Source organism: Benincasa hispida, chromosome 12, assembly GCF_027475165.1.
Source record: "Benincasa hispida cultivar pf3 chromosome 12, pf3_genome.v1.1, whole genome shotgun sequence".
NCBI classification, from domain to species: Eukaryota; Viridiplantae; Streptophyta; class Magnoliopsida; order Cucurbitales; family Cucurbitaceae; genus Benincasa; species Benincasa hispida.
This window is the reverse complement of record NC_143489.1, coordinates 77,983,412-78,005,981: the sequence shown is the minus strand read 5'-3', so window position 1 is coordinate 78,005,981 and position 22,570 is coordinate 77,983,412. Positions and strand designations below refer to the sequence as shown.

The following is a 22,570-nucleotide window of genomic DNA, read 5'->3' as shown; positions in this document are numbered from 1 at the left end:
CTGTCGATATAAAACAAGAAAAAGTTGTAAGAATAAAAAAAAGACCACATCCAAGTTGTACTTTATGAGTATTCTAGTAGTAGACACTCATTATTCATAATTTTATCTTGGTTTAAATCCTATTTTAGTCCTAGAACTTTCAAGCTCATTCCATTTCCTCCATCTAATGCCTAGTTATTTCACCCTCCTTTTGATATGATCACTCCTAAAGTATTATGATGGCATTTTCTCTAGTCATAGCCAACTAAATCTTTTTAAATCTTTTGAGATTTCAAATATCGTTAACTGACTTAACTTTATATGTTTTTAATGAAGTAAATTTTGATAAGAAGTTCCTAAATCACCAGTTGACCCAAAAGCTTAAGCTGATGGGTGGAGGCAAATTTAATATTATAACACTCCTCCTCACTTATGGGCTTGAAATATGAAGAAGAAGAAGTGGAAATGAATATTAATTGGGGAGGAAACAACAATCCAAGGGCTTGAACACAGGACCTCCTTAGACCACGTGCTTTGATACCATCTTAAATTACCAATTGACTCAAAAAACTTAAACTGATGGGTGAAGACACATTTAATTATAACAGAAGTGATAATATATCAATATAAACATTTAATATGGAAAAAAAAATGTCCCCAACGTGTCTGTGTTTTACTTTTTAAGAAATTGGTGTTTCGGTATGTCCATGTTGTGTTGTATTCCATGTCTGTGTCCGTATGCGTGCTACTTGTATGAAGGCATACATACAATTCAAGAACACACCCTTGACCTCCTAAACAATCCATAGGATGGTCCTTTTGAAGAACTCTAGATGGAAATTCCACCACCAGACCTGTTCAGGATGGTCCGTATGCGTGCTACTTGTATGAAGGCATACATACAATTTAAAGACACACCCTTGACCTCCTAAACAATCCATAGGATGGTCCTTTTGAAGAACTCTAGATGGAAATTCCACCACCAAACCTGTTCAGCGAAATTCCAGAAGAACCATCAAAATTATTTGAGGTTGCCTCTCTACATTTCCTCTATCTAAAGAACTCCTGCCTAGTTATCCCCAACATGTCTGTGCTTTACTTTTTAAGAAATTGGTGTTTCAGTATGTCCATGTTGTGTTGTATTCCATGTCTGTGTCCATATGCGTGCTACTTGTATGAAGGCGTACATACAATTCAAGGACACACCCTTGGCCTCCTAAACAATCCATAGGATGGTCCTTTTGAAGACTCTAGATGGAAATTCCACCACCAGACCTATTCAGCGAAATTCCAAAAGAACCATCAAAATTATTTGATGTATAGGTTGGCTCTCCAGATTTCCTCTATCTAAAGAACTCCTTCCTAGTTATTTTCCCCTCCTTTTAATGACCAGCAACTGCCTAATCTCCAAGAAGATATTGAAGGTGGCTAAAACAATGTGGTTAGTAGTTCTATATTATTGAATGCATGAAAGAGAAATAGTTTCAAATGTATATCCAATGGTTGTTGTTATTATTATTATGGTTGTTATTGTTGTTGTTGTTATTATTATTATAAGAAATAAATTTCATTGATGTATGAAATTTACAAAAGGTGGGCAAGAAGCCTGATCTAATGGAGTTACAGAAGACTTCTCCAATTGGTCAAAAGAGATGTAAGATCATATGAATTGAAAAAAGATGTATATTTGCACCAAGTCATTAGCAAGGTAGATAATGTGTTAAAAAAAAGCCAAAAGAGCCTCCCTTCTCATTGAAGAGGTGGTTGTTCCTCTCCTTCTATGTTGTCCATAAGAAAGCACAGATCACGTGTGACCATATAATCTTCTTTTGAAAGCTAAAAGGATTGCCAATGAGCGTGTATAAGAGAAAGCTCAGGATATCATTAAGTAGAGGAGTAGACCATCCAAAGGAGATGGTGATTTCCTTCCAAAAATGCTTAGCAAACAGACAGTGGATGTCGAGTTGACTTGGAGTCTCAAAATCGACGTGGCAGAAATGGAAACATTGGGGAAAAAGAGCTATGTGCGGGAGACGTCTCTATATTTTGTCATTTGTATCGATGGCATTGTGGCTAATCTCCCACATGAAAATTTTGACTTTTTTGGGATAGAAGTTTGTCCTATAACATCAAAAGAGGAGGGGTTTGTTGCATCCCCCCCGGTCCCTAGATCAATGGTCAAAGATTTAGAGGAGAAAAGACCATTTTTTGTCAAGATTCCGTATCCATTTATCTATAATAGGCGAAGGCCGAAGACCTACAAGAAGGTTCATGAAAGCCATCCAATCCTCAAATTCATCATCTTTAAGACTTCTTTTATAGGAAAGGGTCTAACCATGTCGTACCTCCCAACAATTGTTCATGGTGAACAGCTTGTGGGATGCCAAGGTGTAGAGTCGAGGATAAAGAGACGATAGAGGAGTTGGGTCCAGTGATCATGCCGAAAAGAGGTGTTATTGCCATTCCCCACTTTGACAGTAACTCCCTCCTTGATAAGGTTTAAATGTGTCAATATAGATCTCCATGGGCCTTTTATATGCTTGGGGAAAGAAGTATTGGGCCATGAGGAATCCTTGTTCGTAATGTATTTTGCATCAATAATTTATCTCACAAGGCATCTTCTTTGTGATAGTATCGCCATATCCATTTCGCGAGAAGGGCCTTATTTTTGTGTCCAATCCTTGAATGTTGAGATCTCCATGAGAGATGTTTGAGATCTCAAAAGGTACTGAGTTGGAATCCCATTCTAACTAAGGATTCTTGTGGTTCCGGAGAATCCAGCTACAGGAGAACCAGGAACGGAGAGCTTTCCCCCCTTTTCCGCCCGCCTCTTTGGTCTTAAGAATGCTGGTTTTAAGAATGAGTGATTGCCCTTCTCCGACCCTTACTGCCCAACCGGAGAGCGGACAGCTAATGCGTTCCAATCGATAATTGGGCCAAAGAAAGAACTTAAATTTATTTAGTTTATTTTGATATCTATCAAGATGTTTGCTTTTTTTAACTTGATCATCAGTTTTCACCTTATTTCCATTGTAAAATGCTGTATTTCTATTGATATCATTTCTATTCCCAGAATTGAAACAAATTAGAATTCTAAACTCTCTACGACCTCTAGGGGATAAGATATTTTCCGGAACAAGCAAATCATAATGATTGCTGGTTCTATTTTCATTCGTTTTTTGATGTATTGCAATGGATTCAGCAAAACTCTTCTTATAAGGATAGTCTTTTTCTTGATATCTTTGATTAATTTGGTTCATTTAATAATTTTATCCCATTTGACAAGGTTCATCCCGGTTTGGTTGGTACCTCCTTTCCACAAGAAAATGTTGTATGGTTTTTCAATGATAGTGCTAACCTTGGTAGGGATTGTAAAGGGATAGGTACTATGCGAAGAGGTTCGATAAAGTGGCCTGTAGAAAGGTAAGGCTACCACCCTTGGATATGTGTGAATGATTCCAAAATTGTAATCTTCTTTCCACTTTCTCAATGATGGGGCTCCAAAAAGATAGAGTTTGGGGCTTGTCAAATAAAGGCAAGCCAAAGTAAGACCCAGGCCAATGGCCCACTTTACAGCCATATTTTGAGAAATCAAACCAATGTCTTCCTGTGACATATTAATGCCCATCATCTCAGATATGTGATGATTGATATTTAAACCCAAAGCCTCCTCAAAGATTTTCACAAGACCAAAAGAGGTTCTCAACAACTCTAGGGTCGTTTGCTATAAAAGGGATGGGGTGTCGTCTGCAAAGAGAAGATGGTGGATAGAGAGAGAGCCCCTCCCAATAGGGAAGCCTTTTATGTAATCACGATCATGTGCCTACATCCTCATCCGACTAAAACAATCCATGATAATGACAAAAAGGAAGGGTGATAAAGGGTTACCTTGTCTAAGGCCACGGGTGGCTTTGATCTTTCCCCTTCGTCAATCATTAATATGATTAAGAAGTTTGTTGAAGAGATACAACCTTTGATCCATTTTCTTCATGTTTTGCCAAAACCTTTGGCTTTTAGGACCATGTCTAGGAAGACCCAATCAACCTTGTTGAATTCCTTTTCAATGTCTAGTTTTATCACCAGTCCCTGTTTCTTTTGTTTAGCACAATCTTCAATAATTTCATTGACAATCAAGGAAGCATCCAAGATTTGTCGAGCCTCAACAAACACAGATTGATACTTCGTGATGGTGCTCGATAGAGCCTTTTTTAGTCGTTCAGATAGGACTCTAGCAATAATCTTGTATAGACAGAAGATGAGACTGATTGGTCTGTAGTCACCCACCATTCTAGCATCAAACATTTTGGGGATGAGACAGATACATGTTTCTGTAAGACCCCTTAGTTATGGAAAGAGTAGGATTATTAGTAAATATTAGAATGGTTATTAGAAGGGGCATATAAGTAATTAGTTACTAAGTTGGTTAGGTCTTTTTATTATAAATAGAAGGAGTGGGGTTGAGAGGAGGGTGTGGAGAATTTGGTAGTGATTTCCTAATTGGGAAATATTCGGAGAGAGTAGCCCTCTCAAAAGGCTATGGTGGTATATTGTAATTTCTTCATTGATATTGTAATATATATCTATGTTTTAGTGTTCTTTGTTTGTTCTTTGTGTTGTTGAGTGTTCTTGTTAGGAGGGATCCTAACAGTTTCATTCAAACAAGCATGGATAATTCCAGTCTCTAGAAAAATTTGGAACACCCTCTTAATGTCGTTCTTGAGAATGTTCCAATATTTTTTGAAGAGTTCAGCAGTGAATCCATTCAGAACAAGGGGCTATTTAGTACCAAGATCCATAATCGCCTTGTGTCTCTCCTTTTCGGTGAATGGGGCTTCAAGGAAGCAAGCCTACTGGTGGGAGATAGGATCCCACTGTTCAATGGCGAGGAGGAATCTAGTAGCATCATCCTTAGGGTAAAGCTTCTCATAGAAATAAATAAATTTAGAAACAATCTCATCTTCGGTCAATAAGCTATGCCCGTCTCCAGATAATAACTCAAAAATGGAGTTTTTATGTCTCATGGCTGTCTTGATGCGGTGAAAATGCTAGAATTCACATATCCCCCTCTTCATGTCATCTATTTTTATATTTCTGTCTCCACATTATCTCTTCTTTAGTGTTGATGGTTAAGATTTGCGCCTTTATACCTCTTCTTTTCTCAATGCCATCAAGGTTGGAGGTTGCCAAATTCTTCCAAGTTGTCAAGACCGGCAAGTTCAAACAGAAGCCAATTCTTTAATGAATTTAAGCAACCACATGTGTTTCTGTTCCACTCCTTTATAACCCCTTTGAGTAAGCTTTTGTAGTGAAGCCATAACCGGGCCAATCAAGCAAAGGGTTACCAGTCCACCATTTCTTAATCAATGGAAAGAAAAAGCAGTGGTCCATCCACATGTTTTCGAACCCGAAGGGCTGTGGTATATATCCAAAGGTTATTAGGAAATGTCAGATTTTGAAACCCTTCATTTGCAACCACATGTCATAGACTGCCAAGTGTGTGGCCTTAAATTCTTTTACTTTCCTTGTGTGATAAGAAGAGGCTATATGGGATTATTTCCTGATTGTGCTGGTCCTTTTTGGAATAATGTGATTTCATTTACCGCCTTTTTATCAGGGGAAGAGGGAGAAGAAATAAAAGGTATTTTACCTTTGCAAAAATATTATAAATTAGTTGAAAATGTTCACTATTCAAAACCCTAAGAAAACCAAGTGAAATTGAACCTATATCTTTTAGGTCAATTGTTTGTAACCTATAAAAAAATTCAAGAAAAATCTAAGTCAAAACTCCACTCTAGAATTGTACTGTTTCCTTTTTCTTTGTCCATTATCAATCTATGTTTTTTCATTCTATGGGTAAGCAAGCAAGCTTAGTTCTTTCTAGAATCACTCGTGTTATCATAACTGGATCGCTAACTAGTTAGTGAACCAAATCAACTTTGCTACCTAATTCTAGACTCAAGGTACTTGTATAAAACCAAAAATAGTGAAAAGGTTTTGGTCAAAATTACATACAAAATTAAAATCTTAGATTATCTACTCTGCATCAACAAGAGTATCCCTACAACAAAAGAGAAGGTACTTAAAGAAAGAAAAAAAATTGGAATAAATATATTTATCTAACCATTGGGAGAATAGATACTGAGATGGATTGGAACACTTGAAATTTGTTTAGTGCGCCCTGTCTCTCTATCAGTCTCGTCTGAGATCTCCTGCCTCAAAGCAGCTACATGAATAAAAAGAATAGATTTTGATATAAAAATTTATTAATTAACCGAAAGATAAGCATTCAACAGTTTTGAACACGTAAAATGTATGAAGACAGGTACCAAAATCAGTAAATTTTTTCCTAGGAAGATGCATGAACTCTCCATATTCTTTTCCCTCGTCGATCCTATGAAGCTGCAAAACAAGAGGTCGTCGGGTGACAATCCCTGCAAACAACGCATTAGTATCTAACTCAAATTCCAAATAGTGTGGACATTAGGGAGAAAATAAAATTTGCTAATAAAATTGCATTTTTTATGTCACTACTGGAAAACAACTGCCTGACAAGGTTCATTATTCTGCTTCCCATTTTCACCTTGTAATTAATAAACATGGGTAGAGCTGTCAAGAAATACAATATAAGTTACCAGGAGTGAGATACCTAAATTACAACTTTTAGAAGTTGACTGTTCAGCCTGTAATTACCGGGAGTGGCAAGGTATGTTATTTTAAGAAGTTGCATCCCCTTTTAAAGAGGAACTTCCGAAAGCTTATAATTTGAAAAAGTCACTTCTTTTTCAGCTACTGATTTTTACAAACATCAATGTTCTGTTGACAATACCCACAGTCAATGATGAACAACAAGGCAAGAAAATTCTACTGAAGTACTTTGCAAGTTCACGAGGGCTCTTTTCTCAATTGTTTGGGATTCCACCCTTTGAATGGAAAAAGCCAATCAGCAAAAAGGAGATGACAGCGGAAATTTACCAGCTCCCCGGGGTAAAAAATCTTTTCCAACAATGCTCTCCAACACCGAAGACTTGCCAGAGCTCTACAACCAATAAGATAACAATTTGAGTGGACTTTTCATCTAGAACACATCATGGGAAGCGATGAAACGAATTGCAATCTAAGAACTAATGTCATTCGCAAAGGTTTGGCAGGTGTTTTTGAGGTGCACAATCTAACCAAACTGAGCCTATATATGAAAATACCAAATTTAATTCAAAATAAGTCGTGTGTACAACATTTGTAAATTATAGTGGTAATATTAATAACAAGTGGTCTGATGTTGATAGCAGGAAAAAAACTATCATTTTAATTTTTCAATCAAATGGTTTTCTAACAAAGTCTGACAGAAAAATCAAGATGATAGCTAATTACTTTTAACTATGTACATGTTGCAATGCAATCTATGGCATTTGTTAATGGGCACATGAGGAAGAATGAATCCTTGAGAGTTCCATGGACCATGGACGCTTGTTCCATATGGAGCCAGAGATAAGAAGTAAATATTGCATATTTGGTCTTGGTTCTATTAGACAACCAAGATCACATTTTTATCACTTCATTCAAATAAGAGTCAGACGGGAGAAGGCTAAGTAATTGTCACCACATTACTCTTATCTTATACTGCACGGACAAGGTAGTAATGGATCACCATGACTGTTTAAAGCTATTGGAATCTTATGTCTACAGGATTTAAAAACTCATTCACTCTCACCCAGGTAGGACTTAAAAAGTGATTTCGGCATCAAGGCCAGAGTCCAACAAATTTTCCATTCGTTCGGTATACTAAGGTTTTCAAAATTCACCATCAAGTCTCAGGTTAACTTCGTTCATTATTTACAAACAAAACATTCATTTATATCCCCAGTGCGTCAATTCAAAGGAACTAAAACACCATCAAATGAAGGGAACAGTCAGACAGAGAAATAGAAAACAAAACAAATGAACTGAAGTAAAACTGAAAGAATTTCTTTATCATTCTAGACAATTGTTTCTACGGTTTGATTGCAGCCAAGAAAAGTAAGGGCATGGTCAATTTATTTGATAACATGAATTTTCCAGGTAACATAAAAAGCACCAACTCGTGGCATTCTGGTGAAAGTATTGCAGTAATTGAAGAGAATGGATATAAAGGAACAGCAGATCATAAATCCTAGTGAAAATTTATGAAATTGCACAAATTATACAATAAATTCTGAAATGAAAAGAGAGAGAAAGAGAGAGAAGCAACTCGTGTGTTCAATTATATGATCAAACGAAATAGAGGAGAGAGCAGTAATTGTAGAAACAGAATGACGTCGTGAAAGAGAATTCCAAGAGAAAATCAATTCAAAACTCGGGCCACATTTGATAAGATGGCAGCAAAATGACCGAATAAACCTAAAATTCAACATAAATTCGCCTATTGAAGTAGAAGAAATGAAAAAGTGAGAAAGCGGCGTATGACCTGGCCTCCGACGACGGCAATGGCGGGAAGGGAGTCCCAGAGAGTGGGTAAAGCGCTCTCTTCACCATGGTCGCCAAGAGCAGTGCAAGCTCTCTGAAGTTTGTTGACCAACGAAATGAGATTTTCCATGAGCGAGGGAAATCGGATTGATGAGACGATGAACAGTGCCAATTGCAGCTGAGTTGTGAGGGGTTCAGTTGAGAGTGATTAAAGATGGAATTTGAGACTGAGGAAAAAGAGGGAGAATGTGGGGCGGCCATTGATGGAGTTAGAAATGGAGAAAAGAGGTAAGGCGAAGGAGAAGGCTACGAATCCGAGCCCCCTTTGAACGTTTCCAATCTTTGGTAACGGCTAGTATTCAGTTTAGTTATTTGGCTTTTCTTTTTCTTTTTTCTTTTATCCTATTTTTCCATTTATTTATATTTCTTTAAAAAAAATAATTATGTTGTGTTTGTTCATAGAAATGTCCATTTATTTGTCCGGTTGGACTCCATGGGTGCTAAGAGTTCAAGAAAAAATCGAAAAACTGAAAAATTCGTTTAACTCAATTGAAACTATTTGTCGATTCTAGTTGAAACCAGTTGATTTGACGGTTTCGAGTTGAAAAAATATATAACAAAATTTTTTTAGTCAGATTCATGTTAGGTAAAAGGAAAAAAAAAAATAGAAAAACTGAATTGAATGATAAAATATATATAATGTTATTTTCTAACTTTAAAAATTATCTTGCTCAAGTTGGTAAGTATGTGTGTCTGAAAATTGGTGGCCGTGAATTAGATATTGACCAAATGAGTTGTTTTAAAATCATATCTTTATCATAAATGTATAAATATTTTTAAATTTTTAATTTTAATTTGAGGTATATATGTCATATTTATGTATATCACTCACGAGAATGAGGATTGAAACAAAGAAATAAGGAATGTGACGTCAGATAAATTTAAAAAGAAATAATTAATCAAATGAGTTGTTTTAAAATCATACTTTATCTAAATGTCTAAGTCTTTAAAATTTTCAATTTTAATTTGATGTATATATGCCCTATTTATGTTTATCATTGGCAAGAATGATGATTGAAATAGGGATGGGTCATGGAGTAAATTTGGCAAGAAATGATTAGCGAAATAAATTGTTTTAAAATCATATTTTATCATAAATGTCCAAGTATTTTAAAATTTTCAATTCTAGTTTGCGGTATATATATGCCCTGTTTACGTTTATCACGCATAATAAATTGGTTGACTTTTTTTCCCTCCTAAATTACATTTTATTCTTACAGTTTTTTTTATTAAAATAAATAAATAAATAAAATAAAAACCCCAAAATTTGCTTCCGCCATTCTTATATTTTCTCAATAACCTCTCACTCTATCCTTAAAAGAAATAATGATAAATAAATAAATAATAACTTGGGAAGATTTTCAAAAATAAGAAACAAGGGAAACTATTTATATAAAATTGAAAATTTTAATTTTTTTGATAAAAGTCTATTAATGTCTATAGAGGATAGAAACGAATAGAAGTCTATTATTGATATTATGCGATAGATGTGGATACAAATAGGTATTTTTTTGGTTATTTGTGTAAATAGTTTGACATTTTTCTATTGTTGAAAATTTCTCTTTTTTATTTATGTTTTTAGTGGTATATATTTATTCTCACATTTGCAAGTATAACTGATGTATGTAGGGATGGTAATGGGGTCGGGTCGGGGCAGAGATGCACGAGGAATCTCCGTTTGGGAATTCAGGTCTCGCAGGAAAAACCCCACTTTTTATTTGATTATTTGATTGTTTTTATTATTTAAAATTAACTAAATTAGTATTTACATTGAAATTGTAATTTTTTTTTTTTGTAAGAAATTAGTATTATTTTTACCTATAGTTGTTTAAATTGACCATTAAAAAAATATTTTAATGTTTTTTATTGTAAATTAATAAAAATTATATTTATTATATTAGAAAATTATATTTTTTAAAAAAAACTGAAACAGTAGCTAACTACTGTTTTAGTGTGTGTGTATATATATATATATATATATAATCGGGGCGGGGTGGGGATCGAGTATAGGGACGGGGGATCCCCTCCTTGTCCTTGTCCCGTCCCCGATCGGGGACTCGATTTAAATCCCTAGTTTGACCTCTGTACCCGGTCAAACTAAGGATTCCCTACCCAATCGGGTCGGGGACCTATAAGGATCCGACTCCGCGAAAAATTTTGTCATCCCTAGATGTATGCATCATATATATGTATGTGTCATCTAATTACTTGTATATATGTTTATTTATACGAAGAGTAGATATTTACTCAAATAAATATATTATTTTTAAAATCTAATATATTAATTATTTTTTAGTATAAAATAATATATTTTTCGTATGATAATTAAAACAAAAGAGTATCGACATATATGTTGCAGTGGACAGATAAGCTTTTTTTTTTTTTTTTGTTAATACATAACAAGTTAAATCTAAAAATGCCCTTAAAAGGTTGGCTACATGTTTGTAAGAGTGTTCAAATGACTTGACGATCCGAGCAATTCAGACTACCCAATCCAAATGATAAGGGTTAGGTCGGGTTAGTTTTGTTTTTGGATTGGGTTGAGTTGAATTTTTTTCCATTTTTCTTAGATTGGGTCAAGTCTGGGGTTGAATAAAAAAACATTAGGTTGACCCAACCCAACCCGTATTACATATATATTAATTAATATATATATATATATATATATCTTTTGGAATTGATGAATTTGTGAATTCTTTATGTTTCCTTTTAGGAATGTTTGTTTTTTTTGTAAAGTTTGTAATAGACATTATAGATACTTGATATGTAATAATTTAGTTTTATGAGATTTTTAGTTATTAGATGTGTGTTGTGGATAAATTTAAGTATTTTAAATTAAGAAGAAAATAATAATAATAACAACCGATAACCCAACCCAATTTTTTAGGATTGGGTTGGAGACCATATTTAGATCATTTGGGTTGTCAACTTGACTAACCCCAATTTTTTATTTGGTCAAAAAAATGTCAGAACCCAACCTAACTCAACTCATATGCAATCCTACATGTTTATCATTCACCTTGATATGAGCATTAAAAAAAATAATAAAAGTAAATACATAGAGTAAATTTCAATGGAATTATGCTTAGAATTTTCAAGTAGCACAATTTTTTTCCCTTGCAAATTGTTGTGAGATTCGTATAAATGCCAACATATAGGTCATAGAGAGGGAGAGGGAAAAAGAGAAAAGTTTGTTAGAGTTTGGGGAGGATATTTGAGAAGGGAGGAATATATTAATATAATGTGCTGTTTTAAGGGACTATTTGGGACAAGTTGAGCTTTCAAGCTTGGAGTATATATGTTTGTAGAGTTAGAAAGTCCGTATTTAGGGTGTAGAATTGTTAAGTTTAGAGTTATGAAATATGTGTTTTGTGTGCTGAATTGAGTTATTAAATCAAGGATATCTGGTGCAGCTTTTGTAATCTAAAAAATATGATTTTCTAGTAGTTATTTTATTGGTTGCTTGACTTTTTGTTAACCTTTAATCGCACATATATTTTTCATATTTTTAACACCTAACTTTTTGTTTAACCCTTCAATGCATGTATGTTGGTGTTCAAAATGCAATCAAAGTCTCACATTGACTAGATGATGGGATGATCATGAGTTTATAAGGGAAAACAACTATCTCCACTACTACAAAACTGGGCTTTAATGTCAGTTCAAAACTGACATTATAGGGGTATAATGTCAATTGAAAACCGACATCGAAGATTGTGTTATAAAAGACCTTCAATGTCAGTTGTCTTTATTTTCAATTTAAAATCGACATTATAGATGACCAAGATTGCAATGCCAATTATCTTCAATGTCGATTTTCAATCGAAACCGATATTGAACATCATTTTAAATGTCAGTTTTTCACCTACTTTTTATCGATAATTTTTCGTTATTAAATGCCCGACATGGTTTTGCTATTAAATAAAAATACATATGTACTTTTTTTTTCGCTTATGCACTATTCAAATCAATAATATTTTTTTTTTATTTGTACATGCACAAAATAAAATCTTAATTGTTATTATATATACAACTCAACTTTAAACAAACACAAATATTAACCAATGCACAATAGAAGAAAGTGACAAATTGTTTAACTAACATATCAAGAAGTTATATTGACCAATATATACATAAAGTTGTGAAGTCTAAAGATCTAGAGAGTTAGTTGTCTACTTTGAAGGGTCATATAGATACATTAAAAAAAAAAAAAAAAAAAAAGGACAAAACTAAAATAATCACGCAACTAAACTAAAATAATTGCGCAACTGAATCTCATCATACCAACAAAATCATGTCAATCTGGAGATTTTTTCGATAAAAAAAAACATACATTTTCTTAGTATATTGAAAACTACGATTAAAAAGTAAACATCACTGCAAAAGTTCAATAGATTATTTGGCATGATGTTTTTCACTATCTAAGATATTTTAAAATGTCTTCTTCATTTCTTTAGTTATAAACTTATAAACACGAACCACTTAATGAAAACTATAAACAAATTTTATGAAACCAAACAAGTAAATTTATCAAATCTAAGAGAAAAGACACTAATATAAAACTGAGATATGGTAGTCAAGAACAATTTAACCATTTAACAACTTAAACATGAAAATAAGAATTTGATATTAAAACCAAAGACAAAATTAAAAACATGAAGTCATGAACTTATCAACAAAAAATTATTTATAAGCCACATGTGCCAAAATCAAAATTAAAGATAACTTATCACCAACATTATTTTCAATACATTCATCAAAGTCTTCTAGCACACCAATTATAAATCCAAAAACAACATGACTACCAACCATAACAAAACTCACTAACAAAGACATTCACATAACAACTTTCTTTTTCAACAAACCAATGACTACTAAACAACTAATATTATCAATAGAAGCCATGGACAATTTAACAACCCAAACATAAAAAGAAGAACTTGATATCAAAGCCAAAGACAGCTAAAAACACAAAGTCGTGAACTTATAAACAACAAAACTATTTATAAGTCACATGTTCCAACATTAAAATTAAAGACAACTTATTACCAACATTATTTTCAATACACTCATTAAAGTCTTCTAGCACACTAATTATAAACCAAAAAAAAATTATAACTACCATAACTACATGATAGTCACTGTAACTCATTTATAGAAAAAGTTTAAAAATATACATAACAGAAGTAAATTTAGAGAAGGGAAATAGGGAGGCTTACTTTTGTGTTGGCCACTATAGTTGATCTTCTAGGCTTGATAGGCTCCTTTCAAATTCGGTTGCAGCAAAATACATGAAACATGAAACATATAACCCTCATCTATGTTTGCATTTCTCTAAAAAAAAAACATGAACAAACCTTTATACAAGCAAACAAGCCAAAAAGGTAAGTATCTCAATGGGAAGAAAAATTTACACCACGAAGACAAGCTACTAGATTTTGAAATCCTATTGTTGTTTATTGCAGCCAAATATAACACACATGAAAACATATGACAACATTCTTTAAATATTTGCAACCACAAAAGTAAAACTATCATATCCATCAACACAATTTGATGCAAATTTTCAAAATATTTTACGTTAAACAAAACTTTGTTTAAGCATTATGAAAATCAAAGAGACCAAGAATAATCAATTTATATATTTAACTTGCATATCTAGAAATAAAAAATAGAATATGAAATAAAGTGGGATCTTACACCAAACACTATGCACGAATCCAAAATTGAATCAAAATTCAAAATATACATCACTTGCAAACAAGAGAAACATAAATTCAATTCAGAAAGAAAACAAATAAGTTGAAGAAGAATTTAGAAATTAATATCTAAAAATTAATTTAGAAATTATTTAGAAATTAATATATAGAATGAGATCTTACACCAAACACTATGCAAGAATTTAGAATAAAGAAATTTAAAAACATGAACTAAACTTATAAAAGAAATAAACTCAACAAGGTAATGAAACTTATGAACTAAGAAAAGCTATAAAATAGATCATAACAACTTCACTCCAACACTTTAAAATAAATTAGAGTTTTAAGAAGAATTCTACTTACCTAAGTATTTTAAGACTCTTCTAAACGAATTGAGAGGCTCCTGAAATAGTAAAACACAGTTCCAAATGTTAGAACTTAGTTTGAAACCTTATTTAGAGATTCAACAATTATACGGAACCCAAATGAAACTTAAGCCTCAATTAAGCACCTCGAATCAAGTCTAAACTTCAAATAAAGAGTATCCATAAAGTAGAAACTAATTTACACCACCTAAATCTAATTTGAAAGGGTCTAAACGGAGTTCTAAAGCCTAAAACTCATAAAAAAAAATACTTGGATCCTCTATGAAACGTGCCTAAATAGCTCCAAAATTACTCCAAGCCTACAAATAAGAGCTTCCAAACAATAGAGACCAATTCAAAGAACCTTAAACTAGTTCCAAAAGGAACTTAGAGTGATTTACCCAATGATTCTTACCCAAATCGACTCAAACCTTGTTGATTGGTGTTCAAATTCACCTAATCCTGCATATTTGGGGTCGTTAAGCAATGTGTAACTCAAATCCAACATCGAAATATAATGGGTAAGTGTTGAAATTCACCAAACAGAGGGAAAATATTGTTATAAGCTACGGAAAGAACCTACACATCACACTGGAACTCAGATCTTGATGGAACGAACCCAGATCTGGATGAAACAAACTTAGATCTGGACGACGGCGTGGGCGAGCATGACGGATGTGAATAAACCTCTCGAATCTAGATGACACATCGAGGAAGCTCTCAAGTCTGAATGACACGTAGACGAACATGACAGGCGTGATCAATCTGGACGAGCGTGATGGCATGAAACTCTGGGATATGGATGAGTGGATAGGCTTGGCGGAAAACGATCAAATCTGAACAAACTGGATAGACTGGACGACAGTCGACAATCAGATTTGATGAACCTCGAGCGTTTGGGGAATTGAATTCTTTCATAAATCCTATAAACTAGCACGTGACTATAATATGAATACTTAAACTTTATGTAGAGACATAAAAGAGGATCGAGTTTTAGTATATAACCAAAAAGATTTATAAGTATATGGATAAGGTTGGGTACCTTATCTTGGGGACACTATGGATGCGACCCACTTGTATTGATACAAACAATGTGATCTCAAAGTCATTCACGTGGAGACATGCGAGTGGGGGCATCTTATGGAAAAGACGTTTGCATAAGACCGGACCACGAAATAGTCACTTTTCTTTATAACAACCGTTTACTGTTAAAACTGACTATTTCAAATTGATGACCTAAGATAACTCGATCTTAATCCTAAGCTAACTATGAACTCTTGTTTATTCGGGATTGTCCTTTAATCTGAATAGGTGAGAGTGGTTCTACATCATCACTCAATATGTCTCCCATTTTAGGTGTAAGACCGGATAGATATCTGGAGACATAGTCCTGCAAGATGAAACTCACTCCTACCCGTCTTTAGAGTTAGCAGTTAGGTTGTTCTCTTAAGTATTGATTTCTAGTCTTGAACAATGGGGTCCCGCCCTCTCATGGCAAAGAGGGATTTGGTTTATTAGTTTTTTAGAGTTGATAATATTAAAATATGATTTAAACTTTTGATGAAGTGTTTTATTAATTTAGTATTTGATATTAAATTGAATTGATTTTCCAAATTAATTTATTAAATTTTGAATTTATGAAATTCAAAAAGTATGAAATTGATTAAACAAAATTTTGATTTATGAAATTGAATGTGATAAAAAAAAAAATTTAGTTAAAATTGTTTTAAAAAAAGGTTTTAATTTTGAAATTTAATTTGATTTTATAAATAAAAAATGGAAATTAAAATGGAAAGTGGGTTTATCCCATAAATCCCATTAAAAACACCTCATGCCACTTCCATAAATGGAATTTTGAAGTGGCAACTTTAAATCTAATCTCTATTGCATGATTTGGTGATATATATTGAGTGTTTCAAATCAGATAGAGAGATGATGCAAATTTGGAAATCTGAAAGAAAAGGAAAATTGTTTTCTTTCTTCTTCCACCCTCAAAACTCATATCAAATTGATCTCACAGCTCCACCACTCAATCTAAGGCCTGATGATAGTAGCGAAGACTTTGGTGGTAGTCTACTACTGAGATTGAAGAAGAAATCAGAAATGAATCAAGCAAATTGGTGGATTCCACAAAGGTTGTATTTCATAAACCCTATTTCTGGTTTTCTATTGAACATGCATGTTTTCCCTTTAAAATTTATGTAGTTAGTGTGCTTAAATCCATAATATCTTTCGTTTGTTGATTGTCAACTCCATCAATTGGTATCAAAGTATGTCTTAAGCACTAATTTACGTTAATTTTAGCATGGTGGATGTTTTTCATGAGTTGCATGAAATGGTTACTTAAATGGTTTTTTTTTATGGTTTTGGCATATAATTTCATGTTCAATTTGCAAATAATTGTTGTAATTGGCTCTTATTTTATGGGCCTTAATGTGTGATTAAAAGTCTGTAAATTTATTAAAGTCATTAGAGTTGCAATTAGGTTGTAATTGAAGGAAATCCGAAGCAAGCTTAACTGCAGAATTCAGAATTTGAAGCTTCTGTGAGACAACATTACGATGATGTTCTTCAGCCAACCTAGATTTTGTTAGGGATGATGCCCTAAAGTCTCGTGTCCTGTAGTTTGTAGACATATTTTATACGAACGCTTGTGATGTATAATATATGATATTTATTTTACTTCTTGACTTTGCACATTGGATATTTTATTTGTTTACCACCAACCAATAAACTAAAATCCCTGGTTGTCATTATGTGACCTAAGCATGTATGTGGTGACATACAAGTGAATCATGTCTTAAGTGATAATCAAAATGGTTTGTAGTATATGGATATAGGAGGGAAACCTTATCCTGGTAACGCTACAGATGCGGCCCGCTTTATGGAATAGTTACAAGGGTTGTGACTTGCCACAAATGATCTGATCCTGATCATTCGTGTGAGGACATGCGAGCGAGGGCGTCCTATACAAAGAGTTTGTATAAAACCTGACCATGAAATGTTAACATCTCGTTATATAACGTTGTTCATAACAGAGATTTCACTTTACTCGGATGACCATAGGTAACATGACCTCAATCCTGAATGAGTTGGGAACTCCTGCCATTGAGGGCGGTTCTTTGATTTGCATGGGTGCGAGTGGCCAGGTCGCCGACTCAAACCTACCACTTTAGGGATTCGTCTGATTTAGAAGTTGGGAACTTATCTACACAAGATGGAATTCACTCATTCCCCGAAGCAGGGGTAAGTAGATAGATTGCTCCCTTAAGGGATGATTTTGGGGCTTAAACGATGTGGCGCCACACACCTTCTCATGGCCTGAAAGGTGCCCACACATAGTAGGACTATGTTGTATTGTTCATTAGAGAGATTAGTGGTACTTAAGGAGTAAGATGTAACTACAGGTGCAAAATTGTAAATTGGCCCAGCTGTACTTACGAGCATCTGTGAAAAGTTATCGTACTGATGATTGGTTATATCCGATGGACACATAAATATATCTGTGATAAGAAGAGTTCAGTTATCGGTCTTTAGTGGAATGCCTGGCAGTTAACGGATGGTGGATCTCGTGGCTAAAGAGTTTAGTCAGCTATACACATACTGTTGGAGCTTCGAGCCATAGGTCCATAAGGTCCCCTTGGTAGCTTGGATACAACTTGAGAGTCAGTTTTTGGGTCAGTTTGAAATGTTCAAATTGACAAGAGAGACTTCGATTATATATGATATAATTGAACTGGTTAATTATATATGATATGATTGACTATATGTATGAGATACATTAATTGGAGGAAATTGGATATAAATATGATTATATTTAGTGGAGGAGAAAACACTATGGTTGATATATGACATTAAACTATAGGTTAACAAATATAATATGATTATATTTAATATTTTTTAATTGAACAATTACGAGATAATTGGCCACCGTTTTCTCCGTAATCGCGCGTTAGTGGGAAGTTCCATTCGATTTTCGTAACTAAAGGATAAAATGAAAATTGGTTTCATTTTGCAAAGAACGCGCTTATTTTGCTCAACGAAGTGTTTTGCCTATCGCTTAGTGGATTGATAGCCTATACAATAGCAGTTCACTCTTACTAAACGACCGCTTACACTCGCACGCATCTACTAGACGATCGTTCACCTTTTCCTAAATGATCGCTTAGCGCCCGAGCTTTACTAAACAATCGTATAGACGATCACTTACCTTTTCTTACATGATCGTGTACCTCACCTAAACGATCAAGCATCTTGTCTATACGATAGACTTACCTTTCTCCCACTTGCTTGATCGTTGTATACGATCTATTTTCCTCCTTCCCTCTACCAAATCTGAACAGAGCCCACTCTTTGGATTCTCACTCTGAGAATACTAAAGGCTCTAAGTGGTGGTGTCGTCCCCATCTTCCTACTGTTCGTGTGAAGCCATTCGTGGTAGACGACCGGATGTTGCTGAACGATAGCCTGACATTCCAGCGAGAGCGAAAGCCTCCGTTCGTGGAGAGAGCGAGATTTCAAGTGAATAGAGTCTTCAACTGGTAAGTTTACTTGTTCTCTTGTTTATCTATCTCTAAGCATGTAGGTAATTTAGTTGTTTAATGCATATCTGTATGTGTAAATGTAAATGTGGAAATTTTGTCACAATGTTTTGGAAAGATCCACTTCTGCTTAGAGGTACTCTTGAATAAGAGTTCCTTCAAATTTGAAGATCAAATCTCGTGGCATTGCAATGCTGGGATGAAGCTTTTGCAACGTTGTTCATCCCAGCCTAGTTCGCGAGCACACCAAACAACCAATGGTTCAATTAAACCAGTTTGATCGGTTCAACCCTTGGATGTCTGGTTCAACTTGATTTTGACCGGTTCATCCCTTTCTAAAGCCATGGAGATCCATTCAGGCAGTTTAATTCAATTCGAGCAGTCCAGAGGCTTCATGAAGTTATTTTAATTTATTATTGTAATAATTAGCTTGTTTGCTTATTTAAGATGTCAAAAACAGTATATTTTAATGTTTGTTTAATTATTTATGCATTATGAATGTATGTATAATTAAATTAAATCTTTTATGTGCATAAAGTACGTCATGTAGATTTCAAATCCCACCATCGAAAGCATGTTTCATACATTGAAAGTATGTTATAACATGTTATAATATATGGTATGCATGACCTAAAGTTTCATGTTTTTAATATAATTGTTATATTAAAATATGAAATTCTTGATGAATGTTATAACATGTCTATAGTTTTATAAAATGTTATAAAATGAGTTTGATATTTATAATCTATAACAAAGATAAACAACATGCTCACTTAGGGTAACTAATAACAACTTGTTTTAATAGTTAAAATAGGTCGTTATATTGTAAAACTTTGGTTACAAACTCAACTGATCTATAATCCTGTCTAAGAATTTTTTTTAGACTCGCTTAGAAGTCCATTATTAACTAGTCTCTCAATCCTATTGAGATTTATGTGTCATAACCTTAGGTGTCAAATATGGGAATTTTCTTTAGGAGAAAATTTATGTCTTTTATTCTGAGTTACCGCAGTTTTAAATAGTTCAGTATTTGGGAGAGCTTTAGTTTCTAACGGTCTTAGCACATAAAGATTATCCTTCAACTTAGCAAAAAAAATTTTTATACCATTCTTAGAAATAAACACTTTATTCAAAGAAAAATGTGCAGAGTATAATTGTTCAATAAGACGTTTTACGGAAATTAAGTTCCTCTTTAAGTTAGGAACTACATATATATTTTTCAACAAAATATAATTTTTCAATAAAAAGTAAGTCGAAGTCCTCTCACTGCTCTCGTAGAGACAACGTGCTCAATTCCTACATGCATCATCATCTCACCATGTGCCAGCTACCACCAGGATTCAATTCCCAGAAATGAAGAACAAACGTGATTAGTAGCGCCTGAATCTATTATCCAGGTTGAAACATCATTCTCCACTAAATAAGTATCCAAAACAAGTAAATCACATTTACACTGCTTGGCTTTCTTCTTTTCCGCCAAGTATTTAGGACAATTCCTTTTCCAATATCCCTTTTGGTTGCAATGGAAACATATTCCTTTTACAGCCTTAGCCTTCTTGCCCGTTTGGACAATAGTTGGTGGGTTAGCCTTCCTCTTTTCACCTTTCTTCTTCTTCCACTTTTTAGTGTCCAAAGAGGAAGACACAGAATTAGTTCCAGATGTTGAACCTCTGTAGAACTTTTAGAGGACGAGGCAACATTTGCCTCACCCTCATGTTCCTTGACTTTTATCAAGGATTGGAAAGTCTGTAGCTCGTTGAGCCAGATGGTCAGGTTGTAGTCAATCCTGTTCATAACAACATCAATATGGAACTAAATGAAATTTTCAGGTAAAGTTTATAGGATGAAACTAACCTGATTGGTCTCATCAATGACAGACTCGTTCATCTCAGCCACATTAAAGTGCAGCATCATGTTCAAAATGTGTTCTCAACAGAGGCCCTCTCTTGCATACGAGCATTGAAGATAATTTTAAGAGTGTCATGTCTGAGCTGAGCAGACGTTTGTCTAAACATTCCTCGCAGACTCCATGATCTCATAGGTAGTGAGCATAGACTCATGCTTCTTAGCCAAGACTTCAGAAAGACTCATCAAGATATACGCTTGAGCCTTATCATTTTCCTGTACCCAACGTTCGTATGACTCTCGAACGTTTCGAGCGAAATTTGAAGCTGGGTCTGGGGGACATTCCTCCACTAGGACAAATCGTAAGTCATCGATGATCAGAAATGTATTAATTGTGTTTTTTCATGTGATGTAATTATCGCTAGTTAATTTGTCGGCGACAAGCATATTTAGAGTCACATAAGTCATATTGAAAATTTGTTGAAACATACAATTTATTTATATTAGTAATCCATGCATTACCCATTTTGAAAAACTAATCAAATTTAGCAAAATAATTAATGCACACTATGTGACATCAATTTTGCAATGATGTTTAGGTGAGGAAGGGTAAAAATTACCGTATGATGATCAGGTACCCCTTCACTAAAACGAGACCATCTCAACCAATATACAGAACAACTATTTGTCCCTAAAAATATTAGTCACCATTGTTTGATCCAGAAATTGTTAACTAGCTTAACATTTTCTTGTAAGTGTAACCTTTCATTTTAGATTCTAAAGTTCCGTCACAATGAGTCAACCGTAGGAAAAAAAACAATTGGGACAAAAACTAAAGCAACCCTATCCATTTCTGGAGTTTGAGTAAATAGTCATGCAAATGCCATCCATAGGGAGACACAAAGATGTTGGGAATAGTGTCCTAAATCTCCTTGTAATCTCGTAATTTGTAAACTTTGTTTAAACATATTGTTGTTTTTTTATCAGCATATTCTCAATCCAATAAACTAAGATCTGAGGTTATTTCATATAATTTAAACAAGTATGTAGAGACATACAAGTGGATCTTATTTAAATAATAACCTAAATGGTCTGTAGTAGATGGATAAGGCTGGATACCTTATCTTGGTGACACTACGGATACGATCGCTTTGTAGGTGTTACAAGTGTTGTAAAGTGCTACAAATAATCTGATCCTGATCATTCATGTGGAGACATGCGAGTGGGGTTATCCTATACAAAGAGTTTGTATAAGATCGAACCATGAAATGATTAGTCTTTTTATATAACGTCGTTAATAATAAAGATTTACATTTCACTAAAATGATCATAGGTGAAATAACCTGAATCCTGAGTGAGTTGTGAACTCCTGCTCATGAAAGCGGTTCTTTGATTTGTATATGTGAGAGTGGCCAGATTGTTAACTCAACAAGCCTACCATTTTGGGGATTCGTCTAACTGGGGAGTTAGGAACACAACTACACAAGACAAAATTTACTCCTTCCCCGATACAGGGGCAAGTAGATAAATTACTCCCTTACGAGCTAATTCTGGGTCTTGAACATAATGGTCATACCCTTTCTTGGCCCGAGAGGGACTTAGTCATAGTGGGGCTATGACTTATTGTTCATTAGAGGAATCA

General features: G+C 34.1%; 1 protein-coding gene across 1 annotated transcript in view; it reads right to left on the bottom strand.

The window, feature by feature from the left end:
* DL1B (DYNAMIN-like 1B) overlaps positions 1-8,755 on the bottom strand; it is a 33,588-nt gene extending 24,833 nt beyond the window's left edge. The window contains exons 1-4 of the mRNA XM_039019979.2: positions 8,420-8,755; positions 6,952-7,015; positions 6,306-6,410; positions 6,101-6,202 (exon numbers count right to left, since the gene is read on the bottom strand). Coding sequence (XP_038875907.2) covers positions 6,101-6,202; positions 6,306-6,410; positions 6,952-7,015; positions 8,420-8,548 — 400 coding nt within the window. The 5' untranslated portion in view covers positions 8,549-8,755. The remainder of the gene's footprint in view (positions 1-6,100; positions 6,203-6,305; positions 6,411-6,951; positions 7,016-8,419) is intronic.
* Between the last annotated feature and the right edge of the window lie 13,815 nt (positions 8,756-22,570).